Source organism: Pleurodeles waltl, chromosome 1_1 (genome assembly GCF_031143425.1).
Source record: "Pleurodeles waltl isolate 20211129_DDA chromosome 1_1, aPleWal1.hap1.20221129, whole genome shotgun sequence".
In the NCBI taxonomy this organism is placed as follows: domain Eukaryota; kingdom Metazoa; phylum Chordata; class Amphibia; order Caudata; family Salamandridae; genus Pleurodeles; species Pleurodeles waltl.
The window spans coordinates 998,373,915-998,393,482 of NC_090436.1; the positions used below are offsets into that span (position 1 = coordinate 998,373,915).

The 19,568-nt window shown below is 45.5% G+C and overlaps 1 protein-coding gene across 1 annotated transcript in view; it reads right to left on the reverse strand.

Moving 5' to 3' along the window:
• Positions 1–7,484, reverse strand: part of PARM1 (prostate androgen-regulated mucin-like protein 1) — a 371,767-nt gene extending 364,283 nt beyond the window's left edge. Inside the window, exon 1 of the mRNA XM_069230292.1 lies at positions 7,218–7,484. Within this exon, the coding sequence (XP_069086393.1) occupies positions 7,218–7,269 (52 nt within the window). The 5' untranslated portion in view covers positions 7,270–7,484. The remainder of the gene's footprint in view (positions 1–7,217) is intronic.
• Between the last annotated feature and the right edge of the window lie 12,084 nt (positions 7,485–19,568).

Consider the following 19,568-nt stretch of genomic DNA (forward strand, 5'->3'; position numbering starts at 1 on the left):
TTGATGTGAAAAAATGCTCACATTCTGATAGTTCCTGGGCTCCTGTGCTATAATTTTGCAGCAAATTGTATCGTAATTATGCTACATGGCATAATGTCATTTTGGGAATTTCGCATAATAAAATTACGTCAATTAAGCTGGCACAATTTAAACTTCACTGAGGCCTAATCAATATAATGCTGCAATTAAAAATATCTTTGGGACTCACCGTCTGAACACCGCAATTCTGTGTGAATTGAAAGCCAAAGGATGGCCAAGAGGTCTTCTATTTGTTTCATTGAATCTGCATGGGTACATATCAAAGTTGTGAGAGTGTGGCAACTGTCTCAAATCACTGAAAGGCTACTGACTAACCTTGAAAGTAGGCTTTGGTGGAGTAAACGGAGTCCAGCTTAGCAGAGTTCCACAGAGTTGAAAAAACTCAGTGGAATTCCGTGGAGGCAGAGTTCCGTGACCCGCAGAGTCTTCCTGAATATGCCTATCTCGGAAGCACTTAGCAGGGACAGATTTGGTCAGGCAGGCACGACGCTGCTTAGCGCTTCCAAGATTGGGTGCATTCAGGAGGGCCATAGGCAGTGAAAGCATGTACAGTGCAACAAAACGTATCATGATTTTTGCACCCTGACTCAATTGCTCAATTAGGTAAATTACTAACATCTGGGCCAATGCGGTGTCTATTTACTACTTGAATACAACAATCGCACTCTGCACGATGACAAGGTAACGTTAGTAAAATGTTAGGCGGTGCGGTGAGTCCTTTGTGTAGTGGTTTCAGTAACTTTTCAATGGTTTGATCTGAATGCCATTTCTTTTTGACTAAAATGTTTGTAAATTATGCAGCAGCCGATGGAATATGTGGCAAGCACGCTGCACACTTGTGATTGATTTCGAGTGAGTCGCTAGTTTCCGGCCCCCTGCATAAACCCCTTTATGAGTAGGGGTCGGAATTAGAAGTGGAGTGTTATTTTAATGCATGTGATGATTATTGGATGCATTAAATACCTCAAACTTTGCTAAATTTCTGCAGGTCAAATTTCCCACAATTTAACAGGGGAAAAGCATATGGTATTTACCATATCATGCAGATTTTGGTGAACTAAATACCAAAATCCACATGTTATTACCCGGAAACTCGTAATAGGTGTTATTTGTTGTACCTGATATATACTGTACCCTGTGGTATTGTTATTTATCACGGACAATAAATAGCACCTATACTTGCAATCAGGCCCTTTATCTATCATAATTTGCCAATCACTGCAGAATCTCATAATTCCACTGAAATGGTCGTGATATCAGAGAATGTAGTGATTGTGACAAATTGCAATAGAATACACCATTTACATTTTCCTAACTCGCACAATGTTTTCTTTCGTATTATGAAGGGTCAGGGAAGTGGTTAAGATGCAATTTAACCACTTACACGTCTTTACTCGGTCCACTTGCAGCACTTGATGTTAAGAAAGGTTTCACTAGCCAGTACCAAGGAAATTGAAAAAGGCTCCCAGTTCTTTGGAAACCATGCAGCTGTTTAAACAGACCTGCCTCTTCTAAACAGATAGTAGCCAGATGGGAACTCTTGTATTCTTACTTTTTATGAGATAGTTAATAGGGCTATCTGGGTAAGTCCAGAGCCCACTCGGTAGGAAAGAAAGTTGCTCCTGATGCTCTGATGAGGAATGTTGTCGTTGCCATTATTTGTACGGCTGCTAGTTGGAGATTGATCAGTATGTTTGCAAAGCATTATTGTCTTAACTCTCAATCCAAGACAGATGCTTTGATGGGTGATCTTCACTTCATAATTTATTTGCTCTGGCAATATTTCCTGTGGCTCTGATCACTGTTTTAAGATTAGGTTATCTTCCTAATTGTGCGCACTACTCGCGTACTTCCTTAAGAAGCAAGTGAGGAATTGGCCAGCTAAGGGTCAGGGATGAAATGAGTGTCCTTTGTGACGGATGATGGCTATCAAGTACTGCCTGATAAGCTGGCCAGGATGGAAGAGCCCAAGTGAGGTCCACCTCTTGAACTCCAATTTATTTTGCGTTTGCATAGTGAAAAACTTAAAAGCCTAATATAGGAGTGTTTTAGTGGGAGGAGGAATTTAGTTTCCTTTCCAGAAAGTGCCAATTTTTTGTTTGTGCACTCAAAGAGTATGGGAGTGGTACCCTTGCTAGCTGGTGAAATTGTATCCTTCAGTTGGGTGATATGTCAAATATCATTGCCATTTGGTCACTGCTTTTTTGTATTTGCACTGACAGCACAGCTGTCTGCAAGAGTTATTGTTGCTAACCCTTTAACGTATAAATAGAGTGGACTTTGGCTCCACCCAAAGTCGTGTTACTCTCTCACTGCCCACTATTGTCTACTTTATGTATCATTTTACATTCTTGGAAGTGCTTCCATTGGTATGCACGGGGAACTAATTCACATCTGAAAAATAGACTTAATATCATGCTATTTGTCACATTCAGTTTTTTATCTCCTGTGTTTATTCAATGCAGAAAGCAATCCCACTGTGTTACTTTTTTCAAAGGATTGGTAAGGCCTATGAGGCATGGTTTAATGTGACGAAAAGCATTTGTACTTATAACACATGTACCTAGGATTTGCGAATGCCCGTGTCTACATGCTCTAGCAACCAACACCAGCCCTGTTACCTTTGACACAGCTTGTTTGATTTGAGTTTTTGGAAAGTGCAGCAAGCTACGTTTTAGCTGCATCTGAGTATTTATCATGAGGTGGCGATGAGAATAGATCTTCATGAGAAGTGACATGTCCTGAGATTCGGTGATTCCACATTGTCAGACTGGGTAAAGGTATTGTGTTCTAAAGTCTTTGCCACTTGGTGTTCGAGAGTTTGATTGTAAGTTTGTGTCTTGAAACTTCATGATTATGGCACGTGCCCTCTACGGACAGGGAGTTGGGCCATTGCCCTCTAGTTGCAGGCACAGTTTACTGACAGTTCTGTTACTAACTGTGATGCAGTGAATTGTGTAGCATCCCCCAGACACGTGTCATGCACAAAAACATGTTGGAAGGTGGGCAAAGTGGAAAAGGGCAAAGAAGGTGCTGATGGAGCCTGGCTGTCTTTAGAGCTTCTCCCTGCATCTGTGATCCCTACCATTCTTATGCTTTTTTGCATCTCAAAAGTACATTTTATTTAGAGTTTTTATGTAGCATAATATGAGGCCTGCTCTGTATTCCCTAAGTTCTGCATAAAAGCTATTTTCTCCTTTTCTTATGAGTGACCCTCTTATTACTTTCTATCCTTCGCATGTCTCCTCTTTCTGGGCACAGCCTGCTTTAAGTAACATTAATGTTTGCCTTAATCTTTATTACTATATTTATAACAACTGCCCTAAATTATTTCCAGAATTTCAAAAATCACAAATTCTCCTACTTTGAAAATTGTATCTAGAGCCTAACAGTGCCAAATCCCCTCTAGTGCATCTGTTAATTTCACCAGCTATCTACAGGAACTCACATACTCCCTCCCCACTAATGATCACACCTAACCCCTGGTAATTTAAACTGCGAGAAAAAGAAACTGGAGTACATGCATGGAAAGGTTTTCTTGAGAACCCAAGACCAATCTCCATAACCACTGGATTAACCACTACCCGTGGATTCTGGAGCAGCGTGCTACCTGGCATTAAGAGCATCATATCCTTTTTAGTGGTTATATAAAGGCAATTACAATACAAAACTACATGTAACCACCCTGGCCTACAGTAATAAATTAACACTCAGTGGTCAGGCAGTTGACTGTAGTTCTTACGGGCTGCATAATAATTCACTTAAATTGTTTGACACTTTTACACTCACATAAGGCAAAACTGCTATGGTTCGTGTCCATCGCCCAGTGGTGTACCACTCCACAGCAATAAACCACTCGTCATGCACTGACTATGCATGGAATAACTGAAGAGATCTTCCATGTGCTGCTGGCCAATGGAGGACTTTAATTTAGTCCACCACTGCAAATACCGACAAACCGTATATTCTGCCCACTTTTTTACATTTCACAATGGCAATCGGAATTGGGATGATATTAAGAAGATCTATCCAGCAGATCTATCCACTTTATCTGCCTCCAACTTATATCAGCTCAGGACCATAAACGTTAAAATATCTCAAAATGGCCAACCAATGAAGTAAAAAGCTCAGTGGACCGTGACTATAAAAATACAAGGGAACTTGCAGGGCAGCTCAACACTGCACACTTAGTGAAAATACTATATGCTGCATGTCTCTCTCACACTACTTCATCCATCACATTGCTAAGTACTTCTTCACATAACAGAATAACCTCACCTCTGTGGTAATCACGAATGACATTGGAACAAAAACAACACACTTCCAACCACCCACCTACACAATATAGCATGCTACCCCTGTGGGCAAGTGTTTCATTGCCCCTCGTAGAGTAGTATGTGCTATATACACATCACAAGACAATGCAGGAGGGGCCTAAGGGGATTGCCATCTATAAATGGAGGAAGAAAGGGGAATTCCACATGTTAAATAAAAATACAAAATGAAACCAACAGACACTACTGGAAGCAATTGAAATTAGGAGCCAGTTTCAATTAGAATCAGCTGGATTTTTCCAGAGCAGTTAACCTGTGTTAAAATGCATCCTATTATACCAGGCTAGAGTGTAGAAAGGTAGTGACTGGGGAACCATCATCCCAATAATTTAGCCAATCACTGACGTCAGTGCATGCTTGCAGTTTTTAGTATGTGCTCGGTGATGCACCCCTAAATGTGTACAATAGACACAGTTTTAGGCATTGACAATTATTTTGTCGACACACTTAAAGACACGTAACAAGATGATAACAGGCACTGCCTATTATAGAAGTAGAGGTAGTTTGGAAGGCCTGTTCATTACAGACCAATGCCCGAATACGTTGTTAGCGAGCAGTACAACGAACAACGCAACAACACAAGAGTAGGTCCCATTCTTTAATGAGGAGGGCACAGACGATGGGAAACCCGGAGCACAGCAATCAGATCATCTGTGTGCCTGCTGGTCGCTCCCGTGAGCTGTCCTGGATAACTTTGTACGGTTATACCCCTTTGGCCGCTGAGGCAGAATAAACCTACACAACACGGTTACAAGAAGGGCTCTAAATGGACAGGTAGGGCAGATATGGAGTACCTGCACGTCTTTATTTTGAGAGTGAAAGTACCTGCACTTTTCAACAGAGGTGCATTTTTATATTTAGCAAGTGAAATGACTAGGACTAGGGCATGTATAGGATATCCGTAACAACATGCGATCTGTGCGACCATCATCGTCTGAGTTAAAATGCAGAAAACACTGAAGCAAAGGACGAGATGGCCAGGGGCACGTAATTTGTTACTTTTAAACCAAGCTCATCCTGCAGCTTCAAATATGTGGTTAATAGATTTAGCACCCCGTGCCCTGCCCATCTGGTAACCCATGTCCCGCTGGTTGAGTACACTCAACGGGAGACGAAGTAACGGTCGGCTATGACTACGTTACTTACCCGTTACTTAACTCGTGTTGTAAACCTGCGCACAGTGTAGCCTGCTTGTACTGTGATGAGTATACCTCGTCGCAAGCAAGGGTGATTTAAAGAGAGAAAAAAGAATAGCTCTACTCCAGCCCTGAATCTCTAACAATCGGTAGTATTAGGCATTCTAAAATGTTTTTTTGCTGATGCTGGTGTATCTATTGCGATATCGTTCACCAGGTGACCCCTTTAATTCTAACGGTATGGATAAATGTAAGGTTTAATCTAGCGGCCGTGGGGCTAAACTTTGGGGGCGATAGCCCCCTGCCCTGAGATAAGTGTAGACTTCGGCTGGAACCATTGTATTGTTCTCGAGTGACAAGCTGCCACCACCCACTCCTCAAGGGCTGGTTTCCACACACACACCCCACACACATCAATCACCGGTGTCACCGATAAGGTGACCCTGCAAATAAAAGGGTCCGGGCGCACGTGCCCAGTGCCAGCTCTAGCAGGGACAACTATAAGTCTGTGTCATTCTTTCTGAGTAGCTTGAGGGCCTGGGGCCCCCAACACTACAAGAAGGACAGCCCACCTGTCCCAGAAGTCACAGTGGTTGCTCCGTGGTCTCTGGGCGGGGAGCTCCCCCATCCCTCCCCCGCCCTGGCTCTTCTCGCGCTTTCACTTCCATCCGCCCGCTTCCGTGTTGGCCGCAACAGTGAAGTGTTTGCAAAACACCTGACGCGTGACGCATCACCATGGCAGAGGCAGCGGGAGATGCAGCCCTACTCACCGGTCCTGTTCCTGGCATGGAAAATGAAGTGCAGACAGGGGCGAGAGGGGAAGCCCCGACCTTCTCTGCCCATCCACCAGAGCACCGCTGTGGGCAGCTGCCGGTTCTTTCCATTGTACCGCAGCATTTCTGACATGTTCACTGAGGGTCCCATTAATTGCACAGCAACTTTACTGACAGGTTCGAGTACTAACCCATTCAACATGCTAGCACGAGCAGGCTAATTAAAGGCACAGGAACACTGCCGATAGGTACAGTCACAGTCCAATTAGTGTAGTTACTTACGTATGAAAATTATTTCAGTATTGGTGACAAATGCAGGTACTTACTGACCCGTATACATAAAGCAGCATTTCCAACTGCGCCAGTAAAAATGTATAGGTGAGAATAGATGCCTATGCTGCACAGATGAACAAAGTATTATAGTATCAAGGATGATGAAAAGCAGAGGCAGTGTACTACTGAAACATAACGCTTTAGCTGAAAAGTGCCGCAACTGTCACTACTGTAAGCACCTTGATAATAACTGCTTGTACTGTCCCCTTAAAAGTATTGCGACTTCGCGCCCAAGTGCAGATTACTTTCCCAACTAAATAGTAACACAGCTGGCTACCGCACATTAGTGCCCGACTGACAGTGTAAAAGCCCCATTAAAAGTGCAGCATCACGGCTGACAAGTGCAAACTCATCAGCCTTGTTGACAGTCCCATCAAACGTGCAAAAGTATTGTAGGCAATGGCCGATGCCACCTGTTCTCCCGTCCCCATATTGTTAAAGCTTGAGGGAGCGAGTGAGAGGCAGAGACAGGTGTCCCTGCGCCCCCACCCTCTCTCCTGGGCGCGCACACGCAATCACCGGCTCCAACGTGTCGCACTGGCTGCTGCCCCCCGGGGGCGCTGCCCTGCACACAGACCGCACACATGACGAAGCACAGTTACCTGCTGCGCACAGGAGGAGGCCGGCCAGCAGAGCCTGGCTGCGGACGAGCATTGTCCTGCCCTGCGCCGGCCGCCGCGGGTCACTTCACAGGAAAGAACAGGTTGTCCGGGATGCGTCTTGTCCAGCCAAGAGGAGGCGATCCAGATGAGAACCTGAGGACAGTGTCACAGAGGCTGCTGCCTGTCTCCGGCTGAACCAGATGCTGCCTGTCTGAACCGAGTGCCCCGGCTCTGCCACTCCATGCTGCCCGGAGCTGGCCCCGCCCCGCAGCTCTTCCACTGACAGCCGGTGCTGTCTCTGACAGTCCTGTCCAGGGGCGGCCCCTGCAGGCCGACCGAGGAGGAGCTGCGTGCCTGCTCTCTGGAGGCTCCGGGCTCACCCACTCCTCACCTCGGGCGAGGGGCGCGGAGCCATTCCCCTCCCCACGCATTGCTAACCTGCTACTTACACACCCTTCCCTTTAGAGACACCCAGTTTAACAGTTGTGTCTGCCGTGGTTTGAGAGTTTCCACATCCGCAATTCGACGTCCTTCCAAAATGTACCAGTCCCATGTCTTTGTTGATGGGATGTGAGATATTCTGTGCTGTTCCATTCAAATCGCCGCACTTACGTTGGCACAATCAGACTCCCATGGGTGATAGGAACGTCGGAAATTGAATACTCAGAGTACCCAAAGGCGCTCCGACGGCGTGCCGGTGGGTACACTGTGCGCCAAGCAAGTCCTAATTAGCAAATATAATAATAGCTAGCGCACCTGCGTGCTTGCTGTCTCATATCTTTTATTTACCCATATTACATTTCTAATTAAGGGGCAACATACCTATGACCAGTGCAGCAGATGCGGTGGCCCCATAGCTCAGAGATGTGATGGGCTCACCGAACCCAAATTAAGCACTACGTTCCATGTTAGGCTGCGATTTTGTTGATCGGGTTAATGTGTGCAAGTGTTTGCCTGATGCAGGCATCAGGACTTTAGACCCTAACTTCAGGGCTTTAAGTGGGCCGGGTCCTGTCGTGCTCAGCAGGCGCAGAGACGGGTCCCTATCGGTCCCTTTATTTTTGTCCTCTCCGTCGGGGCGAAGAAATATCTTAACTCCTCAGCAGTTCCACCCTGCGCTGCCTTTGATGCACCTCCAAAGAGACTCGTTACAGTTCTTTCACACTCTCATCATTTTAGAACTGAAGCATTGTCAACATTATATACAAAGAAGCCGTTGTTATTGCTTGTTTATCTTATGCAACTAACAACCCTTGACAAAGCCAGTAGTCCTGGCTTGTTGTAAATGTACTGTTACTTGTATTATACACGTGGATGCAATGACAGAAAAGAGCAGCAAATTACCAGTCAGGCGGCACACTATGCTAAGCACAGGTTTTTAGTTTACGTGTTTTTAAGCCATACCCATAAGTACGTCAGCCACGCCCGTTTGAGAGACCCCCCCCCCCAGTTTTTTCATCCCACTTAAAGGCCTGCCTACTACGGTTAGAGGCAGTGCTTTAAATGGGCCGGTACTCTCCGGTACTGAGTACCGGCACTTTTTTATTTTGAGAGGGAGACTACCGGCATATCTCAAGATAAACGTAATGCTTTTAATTGGAGAGTACTGGCACTTCTCGGAAACAAGCAGGTACTCTATCACAGAGTACCTGCACTTCTATTTTTCCATTTAAAGCACTGGTTAGAGGTACTTATTTTTCCTCCATGAACACCAGACCTACTAAGTATTTGACCTCTTAAGCAGAGCACGCTTTTGACACAGTCCGAGGATGCCTATTTTCAGAGGGGTACATGGAGCTGCCTACATTAAGGTCATGAAGTGCAAACAGCAGCCTCCCTCTCAAATGACTCCAGTGACACAGTTTAAACTTCTTTTAATTATTGTTGAACCTGGCACAGACACAGTTTTTAACACTCCGTCTTGTTTGTGCTGTATTCTATTAACTTTTACTTGTCTTACTCGTTCTCCTTTTTCTGAGCCATCTGCTTTGCCACTCGCTTCCAGCTTTCTCGCTTCCCACCATCCAGTGCCCTACTCCCCTCCCAGCTCACCTGGGCCGACCATTACAATGTTCACTTCACTTTCTCAAGACTCACCAGCACAGGCACCATGCCCCCAGCTCCACATGGAGAGACTGGAAAAAGATCTCAGAAGACCAGTGGAACAACACCCTCAATACCCACCTCCCATACACTACATCTGACCCACAACTGGCCGCGAAGAACTTCTCCCAGTGGATTACAGAATTCGCTGACACAATCGCCCCCACCAAACGAGTCAAAACCAAAGTACCTGCCAAAGGAGCCAGCTGGTTCACTGCAGAGCGGAAATCCACCGAATACAAATGCCGGCAACTGGAAAGAAAGTGGCACACCAGCAAAGAGAGAGGAGACCACACCACCTTCAAGATGGCACTCAACCAGTACCACCACCTCTGGAAGGAAATAAAGATGAACGCCCTAGCAGACCTCAGAGAAACCGGCACAAACCACTGCAAGGAGCTCTTGGCCATTGTGAAGGAGTTCTCCTACTCCGCAGCCACCAAGAATGACATCAGGCCACTGCCAAGAACTGTGTGACACCTGGGAGGACCTCCTCCACAACAAGATCTCAGTCATCTATGAAAATTTCAAGCCCCAACCCCTGCCACACTCCGCATCCTTCTGCTCCCACCCACAAACACAAAACCCAAACACCTGTTCACCTACTGGGACCATCGTCACCAGCAGATTGGACTGTGGGAACACACTCTAAGTAGGAATCACTGCAGGCATGTGCCCTTGCACATCGGAGGTTGGCTGCAAGACCTGGCCTGCAGCCAGACCCTGCAACAAACCGCCCCTAACCACCCAACCCCACACTGCACGCGGCCCTTTGTCCGTGTGAGGCAGGGCTTGTTCGCGGCCTCACTTGGTGTCAGAATAGGTGTGAGAAGGTTTTCTGGGGTGAGAGTGACTGTGCAAGTATCTGTCTGGGTAGGAGAGTGCGTAAATCAATGTTTTAGTGGTTGCGTCAGTGTGTGTGTGGGTCTGTGAGTGGGTGCATGAGTGTATCGGTTGGTCTGTGACAGGGTGTGTGAGAGTCTGAGTGGGTCTGTCAGTGGGTGCCTGAGGGTCTGACTGGGCCTGTGATTGGGAGCATGAGGGTCTGAGTGCATCTGTGAGTGGGTGCATGAGTGTCTGAGTGGGTCTGTGAATGGGTGCGTAAGTGTCTGAGTGGGTGTGTGAATGGGAGAAAGAGATTGAAAGAGATTGAGAAGGAGAGAGATAGATACTTTTTTAGGCTTTGATTTATGATATACTTAGAATGAGCTATTTCTGCACAATTTTAAAACAAAAATGTATTTATCAGGAAAAAAGGGCAATATCACCTTTCATATAAGCCGTAAATGTTTCTACTTAAACAAAAAAAAAATTAAAGGAGGGAAACAAGACCGGCTGGACATGAACCCTGAACACTCACTGCGAAAGTGTGTGACCTTCACACATGAGCTATTCTTTTTTTTAAACATGATTTTATTAGCACTTTATGGTCTATCTGGGACTGCAGGGGAGCCCCAAGGGCTCCCCTGCGGTCCCTACATGTTTTTTTATTTTATTTTATAATCTGCCCTTTACAGGCTATCTGGGACCCTGGGGGAAGTCTCAAGGCTTCCCCCATGGTCGCTGACTAATATATATTTTTTCTTAATGTATGCCCTCTACAGGCTATCTGGGACTGTGGGAAAAGCCTCAAGGCTCCTGAGGTCCCTGACTATTATATCTTTTTTTTACTACATGCCCTTTACAGGCTATCTGGGACTGACGGTGAAGCCTCAAGGTATCCCCTGCGATCCCATTACTTCAGCAAGCAAGGAGCTGCTTTTAACAGCAGCTCTGTGGTTGCTGAAGCAAACCTTTCATCTCTGTTCCCTGCACGCATAGACCACCACAAAACTGTGGGTTTTCCCCTTCATTGCCACCAGTCACTTGAGTAGTTTATATCAGGCCTGCAAAAAGAGATCAAAACAGGTATATACTAATGGGCTACAAGGCTCGAACAATCGAGAGACAGATCTCAAGCTAAGTTCAGTTCTGTTCCCAGAAACACAGCTTATGACAAAGAAGGACAGAGGATGTTTTCTTCTCAGTGAGTAACACCAAGATGGCTCCAACTTCCTTGTTTGGAAGCATTTATATGTATTATGAGTGGCTGGCTGTAATCAGGAATCTTGTGCTTAGGTGCATGGTGGTATCTGTTCCATGACTGAAAGCATTCTAATATGGTGTACCCACTCTACTTTGCAAACAATACATCAGGAGTAAATACATCACATTCAGTACACCATATGGGACAATACTTAACAGGTAAGTTAAAGTAAGTGTTAAAATGTAAAGACATCGCATTTAAAAAAAGATTATTTAGATTATTAAATAACAATAAAGTTAAAGTAAAAATAGACATATCCATGCAAACCTGCCATCCTTTGGTCGTGTTACTGGTGCACTTAGATGCAATTATGCAGTGGTGCTGGTCCTCAGTGGGGTAAGCTGTTGCACATCCAAAATCTCCCAATCCCAGTGTCCAGGAAAGGAAAGGACTGCACTTGAAGCCTGATGTTTTTGTACCGACTTTTTGTTTTTGGAATAAATATGCAACCGGCAGCAGACTTCGAGTGCGGTCCTTGCCTTTCCTGGGTACTGGGATTCTGAAGTTGTGTATGTATATGCATATGTATGAATATAGGTAGTTATAGTTAGGACTATGGATTACACTTTTTGTGGTTCTGAAAACAGTGCTAAGATCTTGTTGACTGTTTAAATAGAAATCAGTGAAAGTTGTTTTTCACACATACCTTAAGTAAAACTAAGATTGAGTATCTTGATGTCACAAAGCCCACAGTTTTGTGGTGGTCTATGCTGGCAGGCTTTCTTAACAGTTGTCTAAATTAGATGACTGAGACTATTGTGGACTGGAGTAATCATATTGTGTGTGATCTGGGAAGGTTTCACCGTAGATATAAATGCTTTTTTTGGCTATTAATTTGTGCCACTTTGCCCTATCCAGCGTTCCTTGACCTGCTGCTAGGTTTCTTAACCTGATGGATGCAGTGTATTCCCCTACTCTGGTGCTGTGGAGTCATATGGATGATTGGGAGACACTAAGACTCAGGGAGAGGCTCCTAAAGTGATCACCAATGTATGTAGAAGATTTTATGGCACTGGATCCTGTGGGCAAAATTGCCCTTATATGGTTGTCGCTGACAGTGGGATGAGTCACCTAGGGCATACTCTGGAATTTTCCTTCTAAAGGACTACACATTCCAGATGCTGCAAATGGCGGCCATGAATAGGAGTATTGCACTGCTATTGGGCTTAGTATTCCATGTTCCAGGGCCCTGGTGGTAGTTATGTGGCTCCTTTCAAGAGCAGCAGTTTGCCTACCTTCCTTAATCCTGCTCCTTTGAGTTGGACCTTCTAAGCAAGAGCCATTTGGGTGACTTCAATCCATCTGTTAAAGTCAATGTGTCAACATTTTCCAATTCCCTTCTGACGTTTTATCTTCCTTTGTGGGAGTCCATCCAAGGCAATCTGTGCTGAGGTTTCAGACTAGACTGTGAAGAAGAAATGATCTTTGAAACAAAACTCATGTATCACTTTGCTTGATTGTGAGAAAGGAACAGTCTTTGAACTCATCAACTTGTGATGCAAACCAGACTGTAAAAAATAAACCTCAACTAAAAACCTTGTGTTACTTACTAGATTGTGAAGAAAAAGCATTAGAACCAAATCACTTGTGTCACATACCAGATTGTAAACTAAATGTTTTGAATCAAAACTCTTTTACGTCCATGATTACAATAGATTAGGAAGCTATTGGTATAACTGGCACTCATAGAACAGCTTTCTTGTTTGGTGATAATCCAAGATCCCTCCAAAACATCAGTCAGTGTGTCTTGTAACCATCCACTTTATAATACAATAACTGAATGCCCTTTACCATGAGATGATAATGTTACCTGATAACACAAACATGTGCACACACACACACACACACACACAAACACACACAAATTCACAGATACACGTACACACACACATGTTCTGTCTCCCAGATTTTCAAAGTAATGGTTGAAACATGCTGGTGAAAAGATTGAGGTTTAGGTACAGAGTTAGTAAAAGAGCTTTTTGCCTTCTTTTGTTGAGATTGTTTTGTATATTAAGATTCAAATCAGTTGACAACCTTAATTTGAGCTCCTATACGTTTTCTCAAAATCCATTCTCAGATGTTGTGGTCCACGGAATGAAAGGACACTGTAGAATGAGTGAGATCAGCTGACAGGGGCTGTCATTGTTAAAGGATACACAAGACAGCTTCATTAATTTTCAGTGATCAGTAGAATGGCTGTTTCAGTGCTGTACCAAGGTCTGAAACGAGATTGGAGAATGCCCATGAGGTTACTCTCATTCACAAACTGTTTCAATTGGCTGTTAATACACCTTGCACTCCCTTTAGTGAAGATAGGGAGACCCATTATGGAACAATAGTTATGAAGTTTGCTCAGGGCATGAGAACAGGGGGTATAAAACAGGGAGTATAAAACTGTTTTATTTCTAAGCAGTCTATGACCACCCCTTTGATAATGGAGAAATTGATAAGATTAGTCTATTGTGGTGGCATATGCATATACTGATCCTCTGCTAAGGTACCTGGTATCAAATGTGAAAAAAGAGTGAATGGGATGAATTTATAGATGGTATTTAATGGTCCATGCTGAGATAGATCTTTAAAGAGCAACCAATTGTTATGTGACGTTCTGTAAAAGTTGGGAAATTCCTTACATTTCTTTTCAGTGTCTTCCACTACAAAAGGTGGGTGGGGCTGGGGACTAAGGGCCTCATTACGAGTTTGGCAGTCCCTGGACCGCCATTGCGGCAGCAGTGGTCTGACTGCCATCAGGATGATGGTCGGACTGCCATATTACAAGTTATGGGAGGGAAAGACCCCCGCTGTCCCACTGGCACCGCCAGGCAGGGTAGACCACCACAGTCACAAGGCAGCACAAACAGGCCGGCAGAGACAGTGATACCCCCGGAAACATTACGAGGTTGCACACCACCAAAGTGACTGTGTGGGCCCACCACCACATCTCATAAGGCATATCACAGCAGAAAAGAAGGACAACGGCATGCACAATACACAGAGAGACAAATAAACAAAGAACACTATGCTAACAATACCTGAATATTAGGGATGGGGCCATCAGGAATGCACAGTGAAGGAGGCTGCACTGGGACACATTTCACTTTGCACAGACCCCTCAAACAGCATGTGCACAGGAACTAACCCTACATCTTTCTCAGGGACAAACAGTATGAGACCCGATTATCATGCCCATCTGCACAATGTAGAAGTGGAAGTCAACAAGACATACAACTCCAACTGCATGGGACATATGTCTAGATAAAGTAGCTGCAAGGTACACACACCTAAATAGCCACATGCACAGTCCATTGCAAACAGAGGTAGCACAACTGAACACACTCCATGTCTGCACAAACAAAATTCAAGCTGGCACACATCAGTTGAATACATACACCATATCAGGAGGACAAGTCTAACACCATACATGCTCACATTAGACAGCACAAGATGAAATACAATAACAAACAGTACACAATGCCATGATACCACCAGTGCATTTACATCCACAGATCCATACTCTCATCATCTGCCCTTCTCTTGGGGGACAACAGCACTGCCCACAAAGTCAGATACTGCAAACAACAGCAAATGGATCAGCAAGTAGGCTGAAATAGACACAACTGTAGGAATGCAACACAAATCAATAAGGAATTACATTCATGTTGAAAAGGAAGCAGGACAAATGTGTACCCAAAATAAAAAACTCTTTGTTTTTTTTTTCAAAACCGATGGGAAATGTCCAAGGCCATTGGCCAGTCCATAATAAATTGCCCATGCACATTCATATGCTCACACTTGACTCCTAGTTTTGCCAGGGAACCACCACAGGTAGGGGCATCAGGGGGACAGGCACCTCAGAGATTATCCGGGGTAGGGGGTTGGATCTTGGGGAGGGCTTGGGCTTGGGAGGTGTGGTCTTTATTTTGGGAGGGGTGGGCTTCTTCTTGGGGGGGGAGATGTATGGGTGCTTACTGGAGGGTAGGGGAGGCATTGGAGGAGGAAGGGATGGGTTGGGATCTGGGTGTGCACCTCTTGGGTTTGGGATGGGGGTGGAGGCAACAAGGCAGAGGTCTAGGTCACACAAAAAGCTTTCTTAGGGATAAAGGGATGGTCATCAGAAGGGGGTTGGAAGTTGAAGATTAAGGGAGTGGTCGTAGGCTGTGTTGGTTTGGATGTCGTGGGTGAATGCTCTGGGAGGTATGCTTGTGTGTGGTGGGTTTCTGTTGGCTGTGTGAGTGAGTGCGTTTGTGTGTCTTAGGGTAAGGAAGGTGGAGGTGTTGGGGTATTTCGTGGTGTATGTGTGTGTGTATGTCTGTTGGGGTGGTACCTGCAGGTATGCTGGATGTGATGGATGTCTGTGTGTCTGTTGTCGTGGTGTCTATGGGTTTGGTGCTTGTGGTTGATCTCTTGGGGTCTGCTGGGGTGGTGTCTATGGATATTATAGGTGTAGTGGGTGTGTCACTGTCTGTTGGTATGGTGTCTGTGGGTATGCTGGATGTTGTGTGTATCATGGTTGGGGTATTCAGGTAAGTTGTGACTGTTTTTGTGTTTGTGGGTGGCTGTTGTTTGTGTGCATGCCAGTGTGTTTTGTGGTACTTGTGTTTGTGTGTGCTCCTCTTGGCTGTTGATATGGATGCCTGCAGATCTGTCTGTGTGCTTTGGGTAGGTAGGGGAAGGGGGTTTTGAATTGGAAATTCAGAGTTGGAAGGGGGAAAGAAGGTGGAGGTTGACTGGCTGCCGTCAGTGAGGAGGCCAGAGCCTGAAAAAATCTCTGTAGGCCAGACATTGCACCATGAATGCCTTCCAGGAATGCATTGCCTTGTTGTAGTTGGGTAGCCAATCCCCGGATGGCATTCACAATGGCTGACTGACTCACAGAGATACTTCTCAGGAGGTCAATAGCCTCCTCACTGAGGGCAGCAGGGTTAGCAAGGCCTGGGGCAGAGGTGCCTGCAGCGAAGGAGACACCCAAGCTCTTGGGTTATCGGGAACAGCCAACTAAGTGGGGGGCAACAGAGAGGTCGGTGATAGAACAGGGGTGGCGGACAAGGATGGTGCAGGCGGATGCCCCGATAGGCCTGCTACCACTGGGGAGTGGCCACTGGAGGAGGAACCCAATGATGTTGAGGATGTATAACCAGTCTCCCCCATGGCACTCCCCCACCCTCCAGGCCCTGGGTCCCCCTGTGTCGGTGGTGTCTTGACCCGATGTCCCGTGGCCAGATGCTTCCCCACTTGGTTCTGCCCCGTCTCCACCCACTTGCTGGCGCTGATGCTGCCAATATAAACAGGAATAGGGTCATCACATGTCCATGAGCAAACTTGAGCAGCAACTCTGATTAGCAAACCTTGCCACGATGTCAAGTAGGCCCCAACAATGAACTCCACCTAAGAGGCCCATACATGTGCCATACCACAAGCATGCATGCCATCTGAATTATCATCAGTTGCCCACAGGAAATTCTGGATTTCAGACAATTACAATTGCCTGGCTGAATTTGTGCAATCACAATAGCCATTCAACAACTAGGAGACCTCTTAACCCTCAAAGCTTTGCACCATGGAACAGACCTCAGTCACCTGGTGGCATACAATAGTAGCCACATGCCAAGTCCATTTACACATATCACACACAAGGTCATGCACACATCTATTTGTCACATACATAATGACATAATGACCCAACAATAAGAAATGATGGTGCAAAATTCAGCAACGTAGATGAGAAAAGTACAATAGCCTGGAGAAGGTGACATGGCCATTCCCATGTTACACTGCAAACATCTCAATAATGTACACTTCACCAAGTGATATTTGTCCCATTCGTGTCAAGAAGGGAGTATTAATATTACCTTTTGTAGTAATAGGACCGGAAAAACGAGGCATCAATCTTGGATCGAAGGTTGTATTTGATATTTATTTGTAAGGTTCTTCACCACAGAAACTCCAGCCACTCCTCCTTGCCGCTCTCCCTTGCTCCAACTGCCCTCTCTCCCTCAACATTCCAGATCTCCCATAAGCACTGACAAGGAGGAGGGACGGAACATACTAATTCCCACATAAATAACGTCATAGATAAATGAATAAATATAACTCAACACTAAAATACCACACCTAGATAGATCACACATGTGGCATGGAAATTCACACTGTAGACATCTTGTCCAGTATGTCAGGGAGAGATGTCCCTAAAATACACAACACAATGAATCAGCAAGCCCCGGGGTAATCACCACTAATGTCTGGCACCCCTCACACTGACTTTCTCTGAGTGCTTCAGTAGAAGCCATTAGTCCTTTGCATGTTAGAGAGACACAGAAGTTGCCAGGACTTGTAGAAGGCCCTCAACAGGTTGCCCAGTGGGAACTATATCACTGTCCCCATCTTGGGCATGCAAACCCAGATGTATTCATGTGGATAAATGCCTGTACCAAAACATGTGTCCAAAACATAACTGCAAGTCATGCCATGATGCATGCCAACAGTCAGGGCGCACACCTTAACCATTACACATATGCAATTGTCTTTTCCACCTAATGCCACATCAAGGTCATAGCTATTCACATTGTGGCTCAAAACCTAGGCCTATCTGTTGTGTCCCTCATTGCTACTGCAGTTGTACATGCCAATGGCATACTATGATGCATGAGGGAATGTGTCAGCCACTACACAATGGTGACACACTCCTGCATGTGGCACAATCTGAAATGTAACCGCATTGTAAATGTATTATTCCACAGTGTGCCATGCACGTATGTGTGAGGGAATACAGACATCGTCCCATCTACAGAGGCAGACCATGCATGAAACTACAGCTTACAAATGTTTTCTAAAGAGAAAGGGACACATCCTCACATGCAGGCACAAGGTATGTTGGCAACAATGATGGCATATAATTCATGTCAATGGACATTCCTCACTTATCAAAGGAAAGTAGTGATCACATGTATGTCGGACACCTTCACACTACAGACTGCAGCGAGGCACCAGCATACATCATACCCCAAAGAAAACAAGCTTCTGGATGGCAGATGCCAACATACACATTTACACAGACACATGGGTAAGGACAGTGCTCCATCACCTACTTACCTTTGGCTTGGAACTCTGAGGATTAGTGGTCTGTTGCATAGAAAATACACACACTACAACCACAAACAGTACATGATTGATAACTGTACTCAGCCATATGTGGTCCTTCCGGAGCAAGTGGATGAGGATTCCTGCCAGTTTTGTCCTAGGTCCCTGGTACAATAGGCAAGGCACATCAGTATAAAACACGATAGGTCAACACCAAAAATCTCTCATCTACTTTGTGATACATGGGTCATCCCTAATTTTCAGGGGAGAAATCAGAACCTCACTAAATCACTAGGCAATGTGATAGGCAGGAATATGCCCTGTACTCACCGCCTTGTGGTTGCTGTGCTGCCCTCAAACACCCATCTAGCTCCAGATAGGCCACCACCAGGATGCAGGCCACTAGGGGGGGGCCATGGTCTGAAGGGCCCCTTACCCACGTTGGTAGGACAGCCCCAGCTGGGCCTCCGCGATCTTCCGGGCCAAGTGTCTCAGGTCCTCCCACCTCTTTCTACAGTGGGCGCTCCACTGGCTGTGGATCCCTTCTTGGCAATGGCTCTCTATATCCCTTTATTTTGATGGGCGTTGACCTGCATGGATGCAAAAGACAAATTAAGAGATCATGATCACAAGTTTCAACACAAATGGTTGAGTCACATGCATGTCAGTTATATCAAGCTTGAACTTTGCAAATTTGTCAATACTCCCCAAGTGTGGCACATACAAGCCAATAGGTACAGGGTCATGACTACAGATATACATATCCCAATCTGCAGACTAACCCACCACCCTGCACAGGCCTTACAATGACTAGGCAGGCTTACTGCCATCTTGAGGGGCATGCTCTAGCAACCTGATTGATATGTGAGCCACTATGAGAAACATCACACGCCTGTGGCTTCTGAAGGATAGACTCCTTAGGCATTGATGGACCAACACATCCACACTCTGTGAGAATGACTCTCTGCATTCAGTCCCTACAGGTTACCGCCACAGTACAAACTCAAACATGACACATGGGTGACAATGAAGGGACTGGCATGGTGGGCACAGAAAGTGTCTATGACATTTGCAATTACAAATGC